This window comes from Micromonas pusilla (genome assembly GCF_000151265.4).
Source record: "Micromonas pusilla CCMP1545 genomic scaffold MICPUCscaffold_2, whole genome shotgun sequence".
NCBI classification, from domain to species: domain Eukaryota; kingdom Viridiplantae; phylum Chlorophyta; class Mamiellophyceae; order Mamiellales; family Mamiellaceae; genus Micromonas; species Micromonas pusilla.
In genome coordinates, this window is record NW_003315883.1 from 81,771 (window position 1) to 100,635 (window position 18,865).

The following is an 18,865-nucleotide window of genomic DNA, read 5'->3' on the forward strand; positions in this document are numbered from 1 at the left end:
CCCTTCGCGTCTTTCCCCCCCGCGCCCTTCCCTCCTTCCGTCGTCTTCGTCGTCGTCTTCGTCGTCGTCGTCGTCGTCTTCGTCGTCTTCGCGCGCTGCTCCGCCTCGAACTCCGCCTTCGCAGCCTTCACCCAGGACTTCTCCTTCTTCTTTTTCGGCTCGTCGTCCACGCCGACGCCGACGCCGTACCCGTCGCCGCCGGTTCGATCCCCGCCGCCGACCTTCTTCCCCTTTTTCTCGCCCCCGCCCGCCGCCTTCGCGTCGTCGTCGGCGTCGTCCTCTGAGACGTCCTCGGAGACGTCGTCCACCAGCCTGTCGTCCACCGCGTCGCCGCCGCCGCCGCCGCCGCCGCCGCCCGCGGGCGCCGTCTTGTTGGACAACTTTTTAATCTTCGCCACGAAGAAGCCGTCCATGTTGTGCACGTGCGGGTAAAACCGACGCGCCTTGGTCACGCTCGGGTGAAAGTTCTTCCCGCGGTAGCTCGCGAACGCTTCCCTGCCAAACTCCAAGCCCGTCGATACCAGCTTGACGTCGCGCTTCTTCAGGAGATAATCCACGACGGCTTCGTTCTCTTCAACCGTCACTGAGGGTCGTTCCATACGAGCGAACGTCGGGGTGGAGTTCAAAGGCGTCAGGTGGAGTTCAAAGGCGTCGAGGGTGGGGATTGAAACCGTGGCGTGGGCGTAGAGAAGCGCCGCGCGAAGTCCTTCAGAAACGGCGTTCACCACGCGGACGGGGTCGTATGGGGACCGGTGTAAAGAACGCACCTGAACACGTCGAATACACGACGTATCCGCCGGTTTTTGACGTCGCGTCGCAGCAGTCCACCGCGGCGACGAGCAGCTCCTTCTGCAGGTGCGCGCACTTCGCGATGTCCGCCTCGCTCTTGCTCACCTTGACGCTGCTGTCCTTCGCGATGACGCCCGTGCCGCTGCACGGCGCGTCGAGCAACACGCGATCGACGCGTCCTAAGGGTCGTTCCATACAAAGCGATGGCGGGGTGGAGTTGAAAGGCGTCAGGTGGAGTTGAAAGGCGTCGAGGGCGGGGATTGAAAGCGAGGGGTGGGCGGAGAGAGACGACGGCAAAAGTCCTTAAGGATCGGCGTTCACCACGCGAACGGGGTCGTATGGGAACCAGTGTATAGAACGCACCCAAGACTTTCGGGAGCTGTCTCCCGTCGTAGTTACACACCACGGCGTTCGTGCACCCCATGCGTTGCAAGTTAGCGACGAGGCTCGACAGCCGTTTCTTTTGAAATTCGTTCGCGAAGATCTGCCCGGTGTTGCGCATCAGCGCGGCGACGTACGTGGTCTTTCCTCCGGGCGCGGCGGCCATGTCGAGCACTCTCTCGCCGTCTTGCGGCGCGAGCGCCATGCACGGCAAAAAACTCGACGCCGACTGAAGCATGTCGGGGTGGAGTTGAAAGGCGTCAGATGGAGTTCAAAGGCAACGCGGTCGGGGATTGAAAGCGAGGGGTGGGCGGAGAGATGTGCCGACAAAAGTCCTTAAGGATCGGCGTGCACCACGCCGACGCGGTCGTATGGGAAGCAGTCTCACCTGAAGCATGTAGTGCCCCGCCATGTACTCCGGCGTCGCGCCGATGGGAACGCGGCTGTCGTACACGAGGAGACCCACCTTGCTCCACTTCCCGATCGGGTCCAAGTTCACGCCGCGGTTGATGAGCGCCGCCGCGAGCTCGCGGCGGCGGCACTTCAGGGTGTTCGTCCGCAGCGTCACCGGTCGTTGCGTCTCGTTCGCTGGAGGAGGGAGGCGCGGAGGGAGGGACGAGAGATTGGATGACGTGTCAGCGCGGGATTGGTCGTATGTGATGATGTGGCGGTGACGTGGCGAATCGCGTATGGAAAGCAGTCAGACGCCGGACGCGACGCGACGCACCTTCCAGAAGCTCCATCGTCTCCGCGACTGAAAACGTCTCGATGAAGTACCTCGTGAGAAACGTGTTGTAGCCGTAATACGTCGCGAGGTCCGCGACGAGACGGTCGACGTACTCCCCTCGCGACCTTCCTTCCTCTCTGCGCGACTTGAAGTCCTGTAACACGCGCACGACGTCCTGGATCCTCGCCTGGACGCGTTGTAAGTCGGGGACGGCGCCGCCGTCGCCGCCTTCGTCGTCGTCGGACGTCGGCTCGAGTTTGTACGCGTCGTCGTCGTCGTCGTCGTCGTCGTCGCCCTCGACGTTGAGGTCCATGACTTGCTCCGCGGCGGCGTCCTCGGCTTCTTTGAGTCGCCGCGCGTCCTCCTTGCGCGCCTTCTTTTCGATCGGCAGCAGCGCCTCTTCGTCCTCCGAATCCGACGCCGACGCCGATTCCGATTCCGATTCCGAATCTGAGTAGTGTCGAGGGTCGGGGTGGAGTTCAAAGGCGTCAGCAGCGGAGTTGAAAGGCGTCGAGGGCGGGGATTGAAAGCGAGGTGTGGGCGGAGAGATGCGCCGGGAAAAGTCTTTAAGGATCGGCGTTCACCACGCCAACGGGGTCGTATGGGGACCAGTGTATAGAACGTACCTGATTCCGAATCGCTCGCGCCCTCCTCCTCGGACTCGGACGGGGACGCGAAGTTCGGCGGCGTCTGCTCCGGCTCGTCGCCGTCGTCGTCCTCGGAGTCGTCCCCGAGGCCGGCGAACTCGTCGTCCTCGTCGTCGGAGTCGTCGTCGAGCTGGAGGCTCTTCGGGGACTTGTTGTTCATAACGCCCTCCATCGAGTCGTCGTCCTCGTCCTCGTCCTCCTCCGTCTCCTCGTCCGAGTCGTCGTCGTCGGAGTCGTCGTCGTCGTCGCCGTCGGAGTCGTCGCCGTCGCCGCGGACGCCGCCGCGGACGCGGGGGTTCTTCTCCACGTCGAGCTCCTCGTCCTCGGAGCTCGACTCGGACTCGGGGTCGCTCGAGACGTCGTCGTCGTCGTCGGACGGCGACGCGTCGCGCTTCTTCTTCGACTTCTTCGCCGGCGTCGCCGCCATCGCCGCGCCGCTCTTCTTCTTCTTCTTCCCCGCGCCGCCGCCGCCGGCGGCGGCGTCGGACGCCGCCGCCGCCTTCGCGGGCTTCTTCTTCGCGGGCTTCAGCCACGTCTTGTTATCGTCCGAGAACGCCGCCGCGCCCTTCTCGGTCGACCGCGGCGATGACGATCTCTTCTTCTGATGCGTCCTCTTCGCGTCGCCTCCGCCGCTGCCGCCGCCGGCCGCCGCTTTTTTCGCCGCCGCGGCGCGCGTCGTCCGCGGCTTCGGCGGCGACGGCGTCGTCGTCGCGGGCTTCTTCTTCTTCGCGCGCGCGTCGCCCGCGTCGTTACCCGCGGGGCGCTTGCCCTTAGGACCCATCGCGTCGGGGGGCGATGCGTGCGTGCGACACCGCGCGCGATCGATCGGTGGCGATCGATGTGGATTCGTCCATCAGTTATTAAATTAGTTTCTCGCGGCGCTCCAAACCCGCGCCGATGTGTACTGTACTCGCGCACGCACGTGTATGGGAACCAGTCAGGAGGGATGTACGAGATGGCCCGAAGAGTCAACTCGTCTACGTGATCGCGATGAAAACGAATACTTTTCCTTTCAATAACAGAAGACCGCGCGACCTTCAAGCCAAGCCCTGGGGTCAAAGTCCGTCACACCGACCGCGGGACGCCTCTTCTCACCCGCTCGCGGTCATCGTGGTCTGAACGCGAACGTTTGAAACAGTCAACGATGATGATCTCGGCACCTTCTTCTTCACTCGACGCGCGCACGTCCCCACGCACGCCGCCCGCGTCGAATCGAGCCCGCGCTCGCACGCACGCTCGCGCGCTCCTCCCCTCGAATCCACGACCGCGACGGCCGGCGGTCGTCCACCGTCCGTCGTCGATCATGACGAACGGAGCGCCGCACTTTAAGAACACCGAGCTCAGCGCGCTGCGCGATTACGTCACGCACGACTCCGGTTCGCTGAACAAGGCGGACAGCACGCTCCTGCTGATGGTCACGCACAGTAACCTGCAAGCGCGGTTCATGGAGATCCGCTTCGACCGATACGTGCGTGCTCGACCCCGCGGGGAAGCGACCGATCGATCGACGGGTCGATCCGATCGTTCGTTCGTTCGCTCGCGCGTCTTCCTTCCCGCGCCTTCCAGCGCCTTCTTCTCGGTCTCGGTCTCGGTCTCTCCTCCGACCCGACCCCGAGCCCTAACCCTAACCCTAATTCTAATAACTCTACCTTCTAACGCTACGCAGATGACGATCCTGCGCGTGAAAGAGAAGCTCATGACGCACGTGGGCAGCAACGTCAGCACCATGAACCTCTCGCTGAAAGATTGGGACGGCGCCGTCGTCGCGCGCATGGACGACGACGCGAAGGCGCGTCCGTATTGTATTCACGCTGGCTGGTCCCCATACGACCGCGTTCGCGTGGTGAACGCCGATCCTTAAGGACTTTTCCCGGCGCGGCGTGGCGCGTGTTTCTCTCCGCCCACTACCCCTCGCTGGTTTCATCAGTCCCGACGCCTTTCCACTCCTCCCTCCCTCCGTCTGACTGACGCCTTTCGACTCCTCCGAACCCTCCCTCGACCTCGTGTAGATGCTCGGATACTACTCCCCCGAGGACGGGTGGACGATCCACATCACGGACACCGACGCGAACTCCGCGTCCGCGGGGGGATGGCTCGAGGACACGAGCAAGGTGAAGAAGTACGAGATGAGCGCCGAGGAGGCGCGTTCTATCTTACACTGGTTCCCATACGACTGCGTTCGCGTGGTGAACGCCGATCCTTAAGGACTTTTGCCGTCGTGTCTCTCCGCCCACACCACGGTTTCAATCCCCGCCCTCGACGCCTTTCAACGCCATCTGACGCCTATGAACTCCACCCCGACATCGCTTCGTATGGAATGGCCCTAAAGTACAACGCGCGCGAGGGGACGTACCGCGCGTGGAAGATGGAGCAGGTAGTCGAACGAACTCGCGTTCTCTCGCTCTCTGACGCCTTCCCCGAACCCTAACCCTAACCCTAATAAACCTACCCCTAATAACCCTACAGCTCGCGAAAGACCCGACGTGGTGCGTGGAGAAGCACATGGCGGAGAAGCGCGGCGAGGTCTGGGTCCCGCAGAAGAAGACGGAGGACGACGAGCACCAGGCGCGTCCATTTATTCATTTGACTCTAAATGCCCATACGACCCCGCCCGCCGGTCGTGTCGTTCCTCTCCGTTCACCGCCCCCACTCGCTTCGCTTTCAATCGATCCCCGACGCGCGGCGCGCCTCGATCGATGCCTTTCAACGACTCCCGCCCGACGACGCCTTTCGACGACCGACTAACTCTTTGAACGCTTCGAACGCGACAGGCGGCGGAGGCGGCGACGTGCGGCGTCGGCGATCGGTGCGAGGTCAACCCCGGGGGTAAGCGCGGCGAGGTCATGTTCGTGGGGAATAAGGTCGACGGCCTCCCGAAGGGGTGGTGGATCGGCGTCAAGTTCGACGAGCCCGTGGGGAAGAACGACGGATCCGTGAAGAAGAACGGCGTCCGACTTTTCGAGTGCGACGACGGCTACGGCTCGTTTCAGCGGCCGAGCAACGTGACGTGCGGGGACTACCCCGTCGTGGACGAGTTCGCGTTTTCGGACGAGGACGAAATTTAAGTCGTCGAGGTGTTGTTGTTCTGTTCGCGCCCACGAACGACGACGTGGGCGCCGTGTATTGTGTACAGGTATATACGTTTACATCTCCAAACTAAAAGAATCTACAGAAGGATCAGCCGCACGACGCGCCTCGTCTCGTCGTCTCTTCGGTCGTCCTCCCCGTCCTCGCCTCTCGCGCTTCGCTGTTCGCCGCTATCGCCTACCTATCTCCTCTTCCGCGCGCCGCCTCTCGCGTCGTCCTTCCCGGCGGCGTCGACGACGTCTTCTCCCCGCCGCCGTCGCCGTCGCCGCTTCCTCCGGGTCCGCCCCAGAGCGACGGCGTCGTCCATGACCACGACCACGACGACGAGCTCGCGATCGGGGACTTCCTGAACGCGTCCGAGGACGTCAGCGACCACATGTGGAGCTGCAGCGCGCCCGCCCAGAGGACGATGCCGCCGGCGAGCAACGCGCGCTTGTCCACCATGCGCGACCGCGCGCGCGACACACTGCGCGATGTGCTGACGTCAGATGATGACAACGCAGAAAAATCTTCTTCTGGTCTGGAACTTCGACGCGTCACCACGCCGCTCCCCCCCACTCCGCCGTCCCCGCCCGCGCGCGCTCACGCAGACATGTCCGCGACCGCCGGCCCGCGCGTCGCCCTCCTCCCCCATCGCGCGCGCGCGCGCGCGCGCGCCACGCGCGCGTCCGCGTCGTCGAACCCGCCCGCGGCATCCTCCGCGGCCTCCGCGGCCACGTCGACGTCGACGACGCCGTCATCGCTTCCCGGGGCGCCGACGCCGACGCAGCTGTACGCCGCCGACGCGCGTCAGACGCGATACGGCGCGAACGTCGCGCGGTACCTCGTCGACCTCCACGACCACCCGCCGGGCGCGACGTTCAACTTCTGCGGCGGGATGATGTTCGGGCTCGTCCTGAGCGACGCGCTGCGATCGCACCTCGCGACGGTCGCGGCGAACGGCGAGAGCGATCCCGCGCAGCCGGTCGTGCAGGCGCGTTCTCCTTCACACCGGTTCCCATACGACCGCGTTCGCGTGGTGAACGCCGATCCTTAAGGAATTTTCCCATCGTCTCTCTCCGCCCATACCTGCAGCCGCACACCGCGCATCGGATGGCGTCGCTGCCGGAGTACGCGCGAGACGCGAGCGCGGACGACGCGACGATCTTCCACGGGAGAGAGATTCGCGGCGTGACCGGCGCGCGCGGCGGGGTGAGCATGGTGATTCATCTCTCTCTCGCGAACGGAGAAGATCCGGAGGGGTGGACGTCGGGCGAACGCGAAGACTACGCGGGCTGGCTCAGCGACCGGCAGCGGCGGTGGCGCGACGGGAACGTCTTCGCGGAGGAGGGCTTCGCGGGGTTTAAGGTGCGTTCTGTACACTGGTCCCCATACGACCGCGTTCGCGTGGTGAACGCCGATCCTTAAGGACTTTTCCCGGCGTGTCTCTGCGCCCAGCCCTCGCTTTCAATCCCCGACCGCGACGCCTTTCAACGCCATCTGACGCATTTCAACTCCACCCCGACGTTCGCTCGTATGGAACGACCCTAAGCAAAAGTTTGGCGAAGACGCGTTCACGTTGCACCACCGGTTCTACCTCCATCGGGACATGCAAGGCGGGTTTTGGCTCTCCGCGGAGGACGGGTGCGAGGGCGTCGCGGAGGAGGCCAAGCCGCGCGGGAGAGACTTCGGCGGCGGCGCGTCCATCTTCGGGAGGTGAGACGGTGACTCGCGCGTTATATTCCGAGTTGATTTTCATGTGTACAAGGCAGTATATGGCAAACGCTCTCTGCGCGTCACCTGTTCAGTAGTCATAAACACCCTCGAAGTCGTACCACCCGCGTCCATTGCGGCGCGCTCGATCATTACAAAAATTAGCAAAACAAAAATTAGCAATACAAAAAAATTTCGCTCAACAAGAGGGCGCGTAGATGTCTGGCGCGTAATACGACGAGGAACGCGCCATGCGTTCGACCTGACTTGAAATGTGTTCCTTCGCCTGCGCCTCCTGCAACGCGTCCTTTTCCGTTGTCCGCTCCTTTTTCGGGGCGGACCGCGGAATCTTCGAAGACGGCGTGGTGATGCCGTAGTTTTCGCTCTGAAAGATGATGCTGTGGTGCTTGACCCCTTTAAGCGCTTTCGCGCCGCACATCGTTCGAAGGCATGCCTTGTTCAAGAGCGATGAAACTAAGGATCCGCCGCAAAAGGTCACGAGCGTCGGAGCGACGACGGACCCGGCGGTGCCGTTCAAAATGGATCGATGCACGGTGTCCATCATCATATCGTTGATGATCTGTTGGAAGTCTGGTCGCGTAGCCTTGAGCGCGCCCGCGGCTTCGAGCCTCGTTCCTTTTACTTTACTTTGAAGCAATTTAACCGCTTCTTCGTCTTTGTCCGTGACAAAGACGCGAACGCTGGATACCCTCGATGCGTACGCCTTCCACATCGTTTCGAGATCGGACCACCATCGTTCGAGGTCGTCCCAGACGTTAGAGTCACCCGCACAAAAAAACAGTCAGTCACGCACACGCCCGAGTAGTTTGTCAAGTCATAACGCGACGCGAGTTGTATAAACAGACGGAACGGACAGAGATCAGAATACAGAGCCCGCGGAAGATACGGGGAAGGGAGGGGATCCCCACCACAGATGCATCGCGAACGGCGCGGACCGGGTAACGAAGATGAGCTCAAACTGATCCGGTAAGTCGCCGCCGCCGACGAGCTCCATCGCGCGTTGTCGTAAGCCGCGTAGGTGAGAGTAGGGACCCGTGAGCGTCGCGTGCGACCAAAGGCGGTAGAAGCGATAGAGGCTTAAGCCGAGAAACGCGAGACACTGGTACAACGAAAACTTCCCGAACGCGTCCAGACGGTCCCACTCGACGGCGGACAAGATTCCGACGCCGACGATGACGGTGTCGGCGAGGAAGTACGGCGTCTTGATGCCGACATGGGTGAGCCAATACAACGCGTGCAATGAAATGCCGATGCACGTGAGGACCAGTAAAATGTTCTGCATGTCGTCCGTTACGATCCCGTGTGAGTGATTGAGGATCCGCCACGACACCGCGAAGATGGACGCGGTGAACTCGATGACTGGGGGGATGAAGTAAAGAAGCGCGCTCGAGGAAGATAGAAGCATTCTTTCCTCGGTTCTGATGACTGCGTTAGACGTCGGGTTCGCCCTTTTCGTATCCACCGCTTCTTTGATTTTTCTCGAACGCCATACCAGTTGCGCCTGCTTTATGATCATCTTCGCGTCGTCGTCGATGTTTTTCATGGACTCCTTCAAGGGCGCGCGTTTTTCAAGAGCGACGTCGTTTCCGATCTTGAGCGCGGGGTCGCCGAGGACGAGAAGTTTCACGAGTTGCCACAACGTTTTCTGACGCACCTCGTAGGAACCTCGTATCTCCTTCGCCTTTTGAGTAGCGAGCGTCTGATTCATCTGGTGCATCTGCGCGTTTCGTTGGAACAATTTAAAGTATACGCTCTTCATCATGCTTATCATAGGGACGATCCCGGTGCCACTGCCGACGGCAAGGACCTTGCGATACTCCCCCAATGATGTCGCGCTGCCGTACGGTCCTTGCACGGTGACGTACGATTCCACGGCGAGCTTTGGATTTCCCTTCGCTATCTCCCACAACTGTTCTGTCCACGTCTTAGTTTTCGCCCCTGGTTTCGACTTGGCAACTTCGACGTAAAAGTCAAGGGTGTTTTCCTGAGGCGCGGACGCGATGCTATACGGGTGATACGTCCTGTCGATGGATGGGACGTGGAGGTATGCGAACTGCCCGGGTTGAAAATCGAAATCCGGCGGTCGTCGAAGCCGAAGGATCAACACCTTATTCTCTGCGAGCCGCTTCTTAAGCGCGTCTGACGGTTCGGAATTCGTCGCGTCGTTCGCTGGCTCATTTTTCTTGTTCTTTTTTTGCTTTTTGTCATCTGACGACGTCGCGGGCGCTCGTGCGATCTGATGATCACCCCCGAGCGCGCGCCACTCGACGACGGGGCACTGTTGAATTTGCGTCCACATGTACACTCGATCTGCGACATACCACGTGAGCGAGGCGGAGAACCAAATAAAAGTCTGCGACCGCGCTTTCCCCCGCCGGTTCAAGTCATCGATCGTGTGCGCGATCGCGAGAGCGAACATCACGAAAACAAAGTGATGCATCGCGTAAAAGTATTCGTACTTGATCCTATTTCGTAAATACGACGTGACGCCGACGAGGAAGAGCGCGGCAAAGATGCCGTACCCGGTGAGCATGATTTCACCGTGCATCTTCGTGCAAAACGTCTTCTCTCCGCTCGCGGACAAAGGTTCGTCGCCGGCGTGTTGATCCGCGCACCCTTGCCCGAAGAAAATGAAGAACAACACGGTGGACGCGGCCACGAAGCCAATCATGCAGTATCCCAAATGTATGTGCATTCGCGTCATTCGCTTGAACGGGATGATGGACGCGAGCGTGCTGTTCTCGGACGCCTTGGTCAGCGTGTACCGGCACATCGTCAACGGGAGAAGAGCCATTTGGAGTAAGATCGCGTGCATCGCTCCGAATTCGAGCGGTGGGACGAGCCTCTTCCACCAGTACAAGTTCGCCCCATTCGGAACGATGGCTTCCACGGCTCGAAATTTAATGTAACCGAAGTGAAACCACACCGCCATCGTCGCGACGAAATGAAGCAGCCCGAAGAAACAAAGAAGCCTTTCGCTGTACAACCACGCGAGGAACCACGTTCCCCAATGGTTTTTGGAGCCGTCGTACGACGACGTCAGCTGTGGCACGGCGGGTTAGGAGCTTTACGGTTAGGCCTCGGATTAAAGTGAGCGGCAGATGACGTGAACTTTCGATACGGACGATCGAGCGCACCTTGAAGACGTTCCCGAGGTACGCCGCTTGCGCGGACACGAGCTGCGACGCGTGCTTCATCGCGTGTCGCAATCGCAAGTGGCGATCGACGACGACGGTCACGTTGTTCGCGCGCTTTCCATACTTGTTTGTCGCATCGTTTACCCACCCCATCGTGCGACGTGTATAGGTTAGGATGAACTTCGCGCGCACGCGTGAAGATTTATGGTAATCGGCGCCCGGCCTGCGCGCGCGCGCTTGTGCGTTACCGAGGGGCGAACTGAAATACCTTCGTATTTAACCAATACCTTCGAAGGTAAGTCGATCCTTCACAACACTTGAGTATAAAAAATACGTATTAATCTGTGACTGATTGCCCATAGATTAACCAGAAATATTATCCATTCAACTGAAAATATCTGGAAAATATCCTACAAGGACGACGTGAGTAACAACGGCAGCTCAGGCTTTGCGTCGTCGTTCGACTCGTGAGACGAAAGCACGCACGCGGTGACGCGCGAAATAAATACGTTGTAATACACGCATCATGACGTGAAAGACTACTCACACGAGTCACCGGACGATCGCCGCCGCCGCCGCCGCCGCCGCCGCCGCCGCGCGCCAACAGACCCGCTCACCTCGGCGCTTTCATCTCCTCCCTCTCCGCCTTCTCCGTCTTCTCCGCGTCCTTCTCCGTCTCCCCCACCTTTACCCCCCCTAAAAACCCTAACCCCCCTAACCCTACGACGTCGACGTCCACGTCCACGTCCACGTCCACGTCCACCCCGCGGGAGAGCGCCCTCCCGCGTCCGTCCCACTTCGCGACGTTCAAACACGCCGGCGCGCACACCATCGCCGCGGCGACGGCGGCGCGCGCCCACACCAAATCGCCGCCGTCGTTCACGTCGAACGCGGGACCGCACGCGAGCGAGGCGTCGCGCGCGACGACGGCGACGACGAGGGACAGCAGCGCGATCTTCGCCGCGAACGTCGCGTCGGAGTCGTCCTTCCACACCGTCGCGAAGTTTTCGACGTCGAAGTCGTACCACGACGCCGATTTCGACGTCGACGTCGCCGCCGCCGCCGCCGCCGCCGCCGGCGTCCGACGCTCGCCGCCGCCGCCGCCGCCGCCGCCGCTCAGTTCCACCGCGGCGTAACACATCCCCGCGTTCCCGATCATCGTCAGCGCGCCCTGCGCGGCGACGAGCCACTCGAGGTCGTCGCCGTTGAAGAAGAAGTGCTGCGTAACCGCGCACACGCCTGCACAAAAAAACAGTCAGACACGCGAGAACAACTTCTGACGGAACAGACGAAAGAAAAGCGTTTTGTAATATGGAAGGGAGGGGAGAGCAAAGAAAAACCCTACCGCTCGCGTGCAACGGCAACATCCCCCACGTGAGCTGTGATAGGCCGAGGGAAGACACGTGTCAGTCGCGCGTGCATGTGATTGGTGGATATCATTCCCACGTGTCAAAACGAACGTGAGGTTCACAGCGCGCGAAAGGAAAGGAAAGTACGCCTTAAGAAACGGCGTTCACCGCGCGAACGAACGGGGTAGGTCGTACGGGAAGCGGTCTCACAGAACTCCTTAAGAAACGACGATCAACACGAGAACGGGGTCGTATGGGAACCAGTCTCACCTTCCTCCACCCCGGCTCGCCGCTGACGTCGGCGTAGTCCCACACGAGCCCCATCGCGACGAGCCACTCCACGAGCGAAAACACGTGCACGCCCCACGTGGGCACGCTCAGCGCGTTCGCCGGCGCGGGCGGGAGCCACGACGGCGAGAGCGCGCGCGAGACGGCGTCGGCGGCGTCGCGAAAGCTCGCGAGCGCGGCGGCGTCGATCGCGGATCCGTCGAACGCGGGATCCGGGATCAACCGCGAGTCCAACGCCATGAGCGCGAACGTCCCCACGAGGCCGATCCCCGCGGCGGCTTCGACGAGAATCCCAGGTCGTAACTGCTCCGTGGTGACGGTTACTACGATCGGCGACGACGCGGCGCGCCCGAGGCCGCCGTCGCCGCCGCCGCCCCAGTCCATCGATCGGAACGCCGCGCCGACGGCGGCGCCGTCGAAGCCTTCGCCGTCCCAGTCCCTCTCTTCGGCGGCGTTCGAACCGTCGCGGCCCCGGCTCGCGTCCTCGGTGGAGTTCATCGCGACGATAGCGTCGGCACCCGCCGCCATCGAGTCGGCACCCACCGCGAGCGGAGGCGTTTTCGGCGGCGGCCCGCTCCGCAGCCCGTCTCGAAACGCGAGCATGATTCTCAGATTCGTCAACGATATCGCCGCCTGAGGGTCGAAGGTCCATGCGAAGCGACGAATGTCGGGGTGGAGGCGTTCAAAGGCGTCAGAAGCGGAGTTGAAAGGCGTCGAGGTGGTCGGGATTGAAAGCAGCGAGGGGTGATGGGCGGAGAGATACGCCGGGAAGTAAAGTCCTTAAGGATCGGCGTTCACCGCGCCGACGCGGTCGTACGGGAACCGGTTTGATACTAGCTAGCTAGAACGCGCCTGTATCAGAAAGTGCAGCGCGTCGATGTTCGACAGCACGACGCCGTACGTCTCCCTCGTGTACGCCTCCGCGGGTATGGACGCGACGACGAACAGCAGCAGCGTCGCGAACGACGCCTTCATCTCATCCGTCGCCGTCGGCGCCGCCCAGACGCGATTCAGAAACGCGAGGTACGGCGCCACTGAGGGTAATTGTCCATACGAGCGATGATATCGGGGTGGAGGCGTTCAAAGGCGTCAGAAGCGGAGTTGAAAGGCGCCGAGGTGTTTCGGGATTGAAAGCAGCGAGGGGTGATGGGCGGAGAGATCCGCCGGGAGATAAAGTCCTTAAGGATGAAACGGCGTTCACCGCGCCGACGCGGCCGTATGGGGACCAGTGTATAGAATGAATGCTGCACCTGAAAGCGCGAAGAGCGGCGACGCGATCGCCCACCACACCGTGTGCTGGTCCACGATCGCGTCGCGGAGCGCGCGCGCGAGCTGCTGGACGTCGAGAACAGCGCGGTCGTCGAGCGGCGGCGGCGTCGACGGCGGGAGGAGGACGGCGGCGTGATGGTGGACGGACGCCGCCGCCGCATTCGTCGCCGTCGCCGCCGCGTCGACGTCTGAGGGTCGTTCCATACAAAGCGATGTCGGGGTGGAGTTCATAGGCGTCAGATGGCGTTGAAAGGCGTCGAGGGCGGGTATTGAAAGCGAGGTGTGGGCGGAGAGATGCGCCGGGCAAAGTCCTTAAGGATCGGCGTTCACCACGCCAACGGGGTCGTATGGGGACCAGTGTATAGAACGCACCTGACGATGAGAGCATCTGGGACAGCGCGCTCGGATCGAGCGACGCGCGCGCGACGCGGAGGCGCCGCCGCGCGCGCGGGCGGGCGCGCGGGCGCGGTGGGAGGCGCGCGCGGGCGCGCGCGCGCGCGGGCGCCGCCGCCGCCGCCGCGGGTCCAGCACCCGCTGCGCGCATGCCCCTCTGCGTGGCGTCCCGGAGAACACTTCTGCGCCCCAAGTTTTACTCCTATCTTATAACTTATAGTCGGCGCCGACCGCTGAGTCACTGCCAATCCATACAAAAAAAGTTTACCGGTCAGTTGAAACGGGACGCGATCAAATGTTGAAACCGAGCGATGGGTGAAAAACTTTTGTATAGAACGCACCACAGGGCTTCATTTCAGGTCACCTCATTCCGCGCCGCGCGTCGCGGGATGACGCGCGCCGTCCTCGCGACCGCCGTCGCGCTCGCGGCGGTCCCTCCGCGCCGCGGGGGACCCCGCCGCGACCGCGCGGCGTCGCGGCAGCGACGCCGCGCGCCCGCGACGACGACGACGACGGCGCGCGATCGCCAGCGCCAGCGCCAGCATCGCGTCGAGGGGACGTCCCGTCGCCTCGTCCGATTTCACGACGACGACGACCGGATACGGGTTCGCGCCGCGTCCGAATCCGAATCCGAACCGCCGCCGCCGCCGCGGTTCGCGCGCGACGTCCGCGCGCGCGCGTTCGGATTCTTCGGACGCGGCGTCGGACGACGCGGAGGGATGGGACGCGACGACGAGAAAGACGCGGAGGCGGACGGCGTCGGCGCGCGAGACGGAGGCGCGTTCTATACACTGGTCCCCATACGACCGCGATGGCGTGGTGAACGCCGATCCTTAAGGACTTTTCCCGGCGTTTCTCTCCGCCCAGGGTCCCTCGCTTTCAATCCCCGCCCTCGACGCCTTTCAACTCCGCTTCTGACGCCTTTCAACTCCACCCCGCCGTTCGCTCGTATAGAACGACCCTCAGAGATGAAAATAATGTACCTCGACCCGAAGGGCGACGACGCGCCCGTGCGCATCGACGCGCCCACCGGGTACTCCTGGGACGACGACGTCTCGTCCATCGTCGTCGAGGCGGACGACCGCGCGTCGTCGTCGGAATCGGAATCGGGACCCGGAGGGTACTACGCGGGGTACGCGTACGGCGACGGCGACGGCGACGGCGAAGCGTGGCTCCCGCCGGGGTCCCGCGCCATGAGAAGGGGGCGCTCTGGGATGATGAACGATACTAAACGAATTCGATTTCGACGACGAAGGCTGCGGTGGCCTCCGTACTTGGGCGCGGGGCTCGCGCCGCGGTTCGCGCGCAGCGTCTGGGCGCTCATCGCCGTCGGCGGCGTCGTGTGGGCGTTGTGGTCCGCGGCGAAGCACGTTTTGCTCTTCGGCGTCGGCGCGACCGGCGCACAGCTGGCGTCGACAGTCACCGCCGCGGCGATCAACCGCGCCGCGTTGGAAGCCCTCGCGGGCCTCGCGGAGGGCGCGCTGATCGGCATCTTAGTCGCGCCGACCACGGGCGCGCTGATCGCCGCGGCCGCTGAGGTGCGTTCTGTCTCACACTGGTCCCCATACGACCGCGTCGGCGTGGTGAACGCCGATCCTTAAGGACTTTCGCCGTCGTGTCTCTCCGCCCACCCCCCGCTTTCAATACCCGCCCTCGACGCCTTTCAACGCCATCTGACGCCTTTCAACTCCACCCCGACATTCGCTCGTACGGAACGATCCTCAGTTTGCGCTTCGCGCGGCGATGAGGTTGCGCGCGTCGTCGCTGCCGCGGACGCTCGCGCCGGCGACGGCCAAGACTTCCGGCGAACGCGGTGAGACTGCTTCCCGTACGACCCCGTTCGCGTCTCGATCGTCGTTTCTTAAGGCGTTCTTTCCTTTCGCGCCGCGCTATGTTATGAACCTCACGTTTTGACACGTGGGAATGATATCCACCAATCACACGCACGCGCGACTGACACGTGTCACGCGCGTCTTCCCTCGATCGATCGCCGCAGCCGAGCGCGTCGCCGCCGCGGAGAAACACGGGGACGCGCACGCGAGATTCGCGCGTCTGAAGAAAGCCACGGAGGCGGCCGCGGGGGCTCGGCACGCCGCCGCTGCGTTCGCCGTCGACGCGTGGACGCGGCCGCTCGTGTTTAGCATCGTCGCCGCGGCGCTCTACTTCACCGTCGTCTCAGGCGCGTTCTATACACTGGTCCCCATACGACCGCGTTCGCGTGGTGAACGCCGATCCTTAAGGACTTTTGCCGGCGCATCTCTCCGCCCACCCCTCGCTTTCAATCCCCGACCTCGACGCCTTTCAACTCCGCTTCTGACGCCTTTCAACTCCACCCCGACTTTCGCTCGTATGGAACGACCCTCAGTCTGCGGCGGGTTCGGGCTTCACGGGATGTCGAATCTCACCGGTCTCTCCGCGGGGCAGCAGCTTCTGCGGCTGCCGCGTTCGGTCATCGTCGCGTGGTACGGCGCCGTCGTCCTCGCCGCCGCGCTCGTGGCGTCGCTTCGAAGGAAGGACGGCGCCGCGGTCGCGAGCGTGCGGCGCGAGTTGGAGAAGAGAGAGAGGGAATTCATCGAGGGATTGCACCGCGGAAACTTTTCGTGCCGGTGGCGCGCGGACGCGTACGTCGCGCCGCAGGTGCGTTCTACATTACAAAAGTTTTTCACCCAGCGCTCGGTTTTAACACTTGATCGCGTCCCCTTTCAACTGACCGGTGAACTGTTTTTGTATGGAATGGCCCTGTCGTCAGGAGCGGCGAAACGACCAACTCAACAACGCGACCGAGTCGCAGTCCGCCGCGGATAAGGCGCTGACGAACGCGGCGGTCGCGGCCGCCGCCGCCGCCGCCGCGGTGGACCGCCACGTCCCACCGAGCGCGGCGCCGGCGCTAATTTTGGACGCCGGCGACGCGCGGACGTCCACCGCGCTCGCGTCCGCGTTCACCTTCGCGACGAGGCACCACTCGGGAGGCGACACGTGGCGCCTGGATTCGCCGCGCGGCGGCAAAGGTGCGTTCTATCTCACACTGGTTCCCATACGACCCCGTTCGCGATGTGAACGCCGTTTCTTAAGGACTTTCCCCGTCGTCGCGCTTCGCCCGCGCTTCCCTTTCAACGTACGTTTCGTTTGACTGGTGAGACGCACGATTGACCGACGCGTTCGTTCGTTCACCCGCGTTCACCCTTAAAGGCGACGGAGGACGCGGCGCGCAGGTGCACCTCCGAAGCGGCGATTGGGGCAGCGCGTCGGCAGCGTCCGGGGGGTCCGTGTCATTGTCCGGCTCAGTTGGCTCGGGATCCGGCTCCGGCTCCGGATCCGGATCGCAAGACGACGACGACGACCGGTGGGACGACGTTCTCGACGGCACCGGACGGTACGACTTTGAGGACACGTACGGCGGCGAACGCGTCGTCGTGACGTCGCCGTACGTCACCGGGAGCGTGGAAGTCGGCGAGGGCGTTCGTGACGGGAACGGGGACGGGGGGGACGGGGACGGGGAGGACGCGGAGGAGGCGCGTGAGGAGGGGAACGATGCTGACGTGGACGACAACGTCGGAGAATCCTCCGACGAATCATCCCGCGGCGCGAAATCCCGCGGCGCGTCCGGATTTCCCTCCGCCGCGATCTTCGTGCCGAACCAACACACGCACGTCGTCCGCGAACTCCGAGCGAAGTCGCCCTCGAAGTGCACGGCGTTCGCCGCGGACGTGCGCGACGTGTTGGCGCTGCGATCCCCGTGCGCGACGGCGCTTCACTGCGTGTACTTGGACCACTGCGGCGCCGTCGCGCAACGCGAGCAGCAGCTCTGGGACGTGTTTTCGCGGCACGCCGTCGCCGACGGCGGCGTCCTCGCGGTGACCTTCTCCACGCGAGGCAAACGCAGAGGCTGGAGCAAAGCGAAGGCGGTGAGCACGTGCGTCAGAGGGCTGATCGAAGCCGCGGACGCGCACGGGTACGAGCTTCACGGCGGCGCCGCGGACGGCGGCGGGTGCGCCGCCGAGGCGAGCGCGGATCTCTCGCGGCTGCTCGATTACACCGTGTCCTTCGGCGACGAAGGTGAGACTGGTTCCCATACGACCCCGTTCGCGATGTGAACGCCGTTTCTTGATGACTTTCCCCGTCCGTCGTCGCGCTTTGCCCGCGCTTCCCTTTCAACGTACGTTTCGTTTCGTTTGACCGGTGAGACGCACGATTGACCGACGCGTTCGTTCACCCGCGTTCACCCTTAAAGGCGACGGCGCGTCGGACGCGTCGGACGCGTCGCCACCGGAAGATGAAACGTCAACCGACGCCTCTCGCGCGAGTGCGCGAACGCGAACGCGAACGCGAAGAAGAACCGCGGGAGAGACCGCGAGCGCGTACCTCGCGCACGCGATGACGGTCGAGAACGCGCTGCAAAGGTACCTCGCGTCGTGCGACGCGCTCGGCGGCGTCGACCACGCGTTCGATCGCTTCCGCGCGCCGTCGCCCGCTAACGTCGCGCTCGTCTCCGCCGCGGTCTCCGCCGCGGGCGACCTCGCGCGAACCCTGTCAGGGTGGAGCAAGGACACGGGATACGCGGGAGGATTTGGAGGCGGAGGTAACGCGGAGGTGTTTAACACTTGGGCGGCGCGGCGACGCCGGCGGATGTGCGTTCGGTGTCTGACCGCTTCCCATACGCTCCCGTTCGCGCGGTGAACGCCGATCCTTAAGGACTTTTCTTCCCGGCGATTCTTTCCGCCCGCACCTCGCTGGTTTCAATCCCGACACACCTCGGCGCCTTTCAACTCCACCACTGACGCCTATCAACTCCATCTGACGCCTATCAACTCCACCCACCAGGTGCGGCTACGTGAGCGACCGCGTGCTCGGGAACGCTTTGGACGCGCGCAAGCCGTCGCGCGCGGATGCGCGGCTGCTCGCGTCGTTGGGGCGGGAGGTGGTGGAGGCGATGGACGCGGCCGCGGCGCTGGCGGCGCCGACCGCGATCGGGGGGAGGAGGCGCGCGGCGAGCGGCGACGACGACGGCGACGACGGCGACCGGGCGAAAGTCCTTAAGGAACGGCGTTCACCGCGCGAACGGGAGCGTATGGGAAGCGGTCAGAC

General features: G+C 63.4%; 7 protein-coding genes across 7 annotated transcripts in view; 3 read left to right on the top strand and 4 right to left on the bottom strand.

Annotated features, from left to right (window-relative positions):
* Positions 1-383: 383 nt before the first annotated feature.
* On the bottom strand, positions 384-2,108 carry MICPUCDRAFT_2498 (uncharacterized protein; the record flags this gene model as incomplete). The annotated part of the gene is made up of 5 exons (XM_003056188.1): positions 384-583; positions 768-968; positions 1,153-1,399; positions 1,559-1,758; positions 1,898-2,108. Coding segments are annotated over 5 exons (1,059 nt in total), but the record flags the coding sequence as incomplete, so codon positions are not given.
* Positions 2,109-4,210: 2,102 nt separating this feature from the next.
* Positions 4,211-5,609, top strand: MICPUCDRAFT_43891 (uncharacterized protein; the record flags this gene model as incomplete). Its single annotated transcript, XM_003055796.1, has 4 exons — positions 4,211-4,306; positions 4,554-4,655; positions 4,874-4,918; positions 5,316-5,609. The coding sequence occupies 4 exons, from the start codon at positions 4,211-4,213 to the stop codon at positions 5,607-5,609; spliced, it is 537 nt and encodes a 178-aa protein (XP_003055842.1).
* Positions 5,610-5,808: 199 nt separating this feature from the next.
* MICPUCDRAFT_55012 (uncharacterized protein) lies at positions 5,809-6,075 on the bottom strand (the record flags this gene model as incomplete). Its single annotated transcript, XM_003056189.1, has 1 exon — positions 5,809-6,075. The coding sequence occupies one exon, from the start codon at positions 6,073-6,075 to the stop codon at positions 5,809-5,811; it is 267 nt and encodes an 88-aa protein (XP_003056235.1).
* A 121-nt stretch (positions 6,076-6,196) lies between these two features.
* On the top strand, positions 6,197-7,375 carry MICPUCDRAFT_55013 (uncharacterized protein). Its single transcript, XM_003055797.1, has 3 exons — positions 6,197-6,598; positions 6,706-6,978; positions 7,163-7,375. The coding sequence occupies exons 1-3, from the start codon at positions 6,224-6,226 to the stop codon at positions 7,328-7,330; spliced, it is 816 nt and encodes a 271-aa protein (XP_003055843.1). The 5' UTR covers positions 6,197-6,223; the 3' UTR covers positions 7,331-7,375.
* MICPUCDRAFT_46471 (uncharacterized protein) lies at positions 7,349-10,716 on the bottom strand. Its single transcript, XM_003056190.1, has 3 exons — positions 10,482-10,716; positions 8,253-10,387; positions 7,349-8,093 (listed from the first exon to the last, which is right to left on the bottom strand). The coding sequence occupies exons 1-3, from the start codon at positions 10,632-10,634 to the stop codon at positions 7,523-7,525; spliced, it is 2,859 nt and encodes a 952-aa protein (XP_003056236.1). The 5' UTR covers positions 10,635-10,716; the 3' UTR covers positions 7,349-7,522.
* Positions 10,717-11,094: 378 nt separating this feature from the next.
* Positions 11,095-13,931, bottom strand: MICPUCDRAFT_71043 (uncharacterized protein; the record flags this gene model as incomplete). The annotated part of the gene is made up of 6 exons (XM_003056191.1): positions 11,095-11,720; positions 11,827-11,860; positions 12,101-12,751; positions 12,971-13,152; positions 13,369-13,575; positions 13,760-13,931. The coding sequence occupies 6 exons, from the start codon at positions 13,929-13,931 to the stop codon at positions 11,095-11,097; spliced, it is 1,872 nt and encodes a 623-aa protein (XP_003056237.1).
* A 238-nt stretch (positions 13,932-14,169) lies between these two features.
* The window catches only part of MICPUCDRAFT_71044 (uncharacterized protein), a gene marked incomplete at both ends in the record, with an annotated part of 5,495 nt that continues 799 nt past the window's right edge, over positions 14,170-18,865 (top strand). The window contains 10 exons of the mRNA XM_003055798.1: positions 14,170-14,557; positions 14,747-15,318; positions 15,506-15,593; positions 15,777-15,959; positions 16,146-16,417; positions 16,572-16,788; positions 16,993-17,123; positions 17,236-17,836; positions 18,012-18,408; positions 18,602-18,774. Coding sequence (XP_003055844.1) covers positions 14,170-14,557; positions 14,747-15,318; positions 15,506-15,593; positions 15,777-15,959; positions 16,146-16,417; positions 16,572-16,788; positions 16,993-17,123; positions 17,236-17,836; positions 18,012-18,408; positions 18,602-18,774 — 3,022 coding nt within the window. The remainder of the gene's footprint in view (positions 14,558-14,746; positions 15,319-15,505; positions 15,594-15,776; positions 15,960-16,145; positions 16,418-16,571; positions 16,789-16,992; positions 17,124-17,235; positions 17,837-18,011; positions 18,409-18,601; positions 18,775-18,865) is intronic.

What these genes read in the sequence shown, in the direction of transcription:
- MICPUCDRAFT_55013 (XM_003055797.1), top strand. Translation starts at nt 6,224, where the DNA reads ATGTCCGCGACCGCCGGCCCGCGCGTCGCCCTCCTCCCCCATCGCGCG. An exon ending in GCGATCCCGCGCAGCCGGTC is followed by an intron (nt 6,599 to 6,705) that starts GTGCAGGCGCGT and finishes CCATACCTGCAG; the next exon opens with CCGCACACCGCGCATCGGAT. An exon ending in AGGGCTTCGCGGGGTTTAAG is followed by an intron (nt 6,979 to 7,162) that starts GTGCGTTCTGTA and finishes AACGACCCTAAG; the next exon opens with CAAAAGTTTGGCGAAGACGC.
- MICPUCDRAFT_46471 (XM_003056190.1), bottom strand. Translation starts at nt 10,634, where the DNA reads ATGGGGTGGGTAAACGATGCGACAAACAAGTATGGAAAGCGCGCGAAC. An exon ending in ACCTCGGGAACGTCTTCAAG is followed by an intron (nt 10,388 to 10,481) that starts GTGCGCTCGATC and finishes GCCGTGCCACAG; the next exon opens with CTGACGTCGTCGTACGACGG. An exon ending in CCGTTCGCGATGCATCTGTG is followed by an intron (nt 8,094 to 8,252) that starts GTGGGGATCCCC and finishes CTCTAACGTCTG; the next exon opens with GGACGACCTCGAACGATGGT.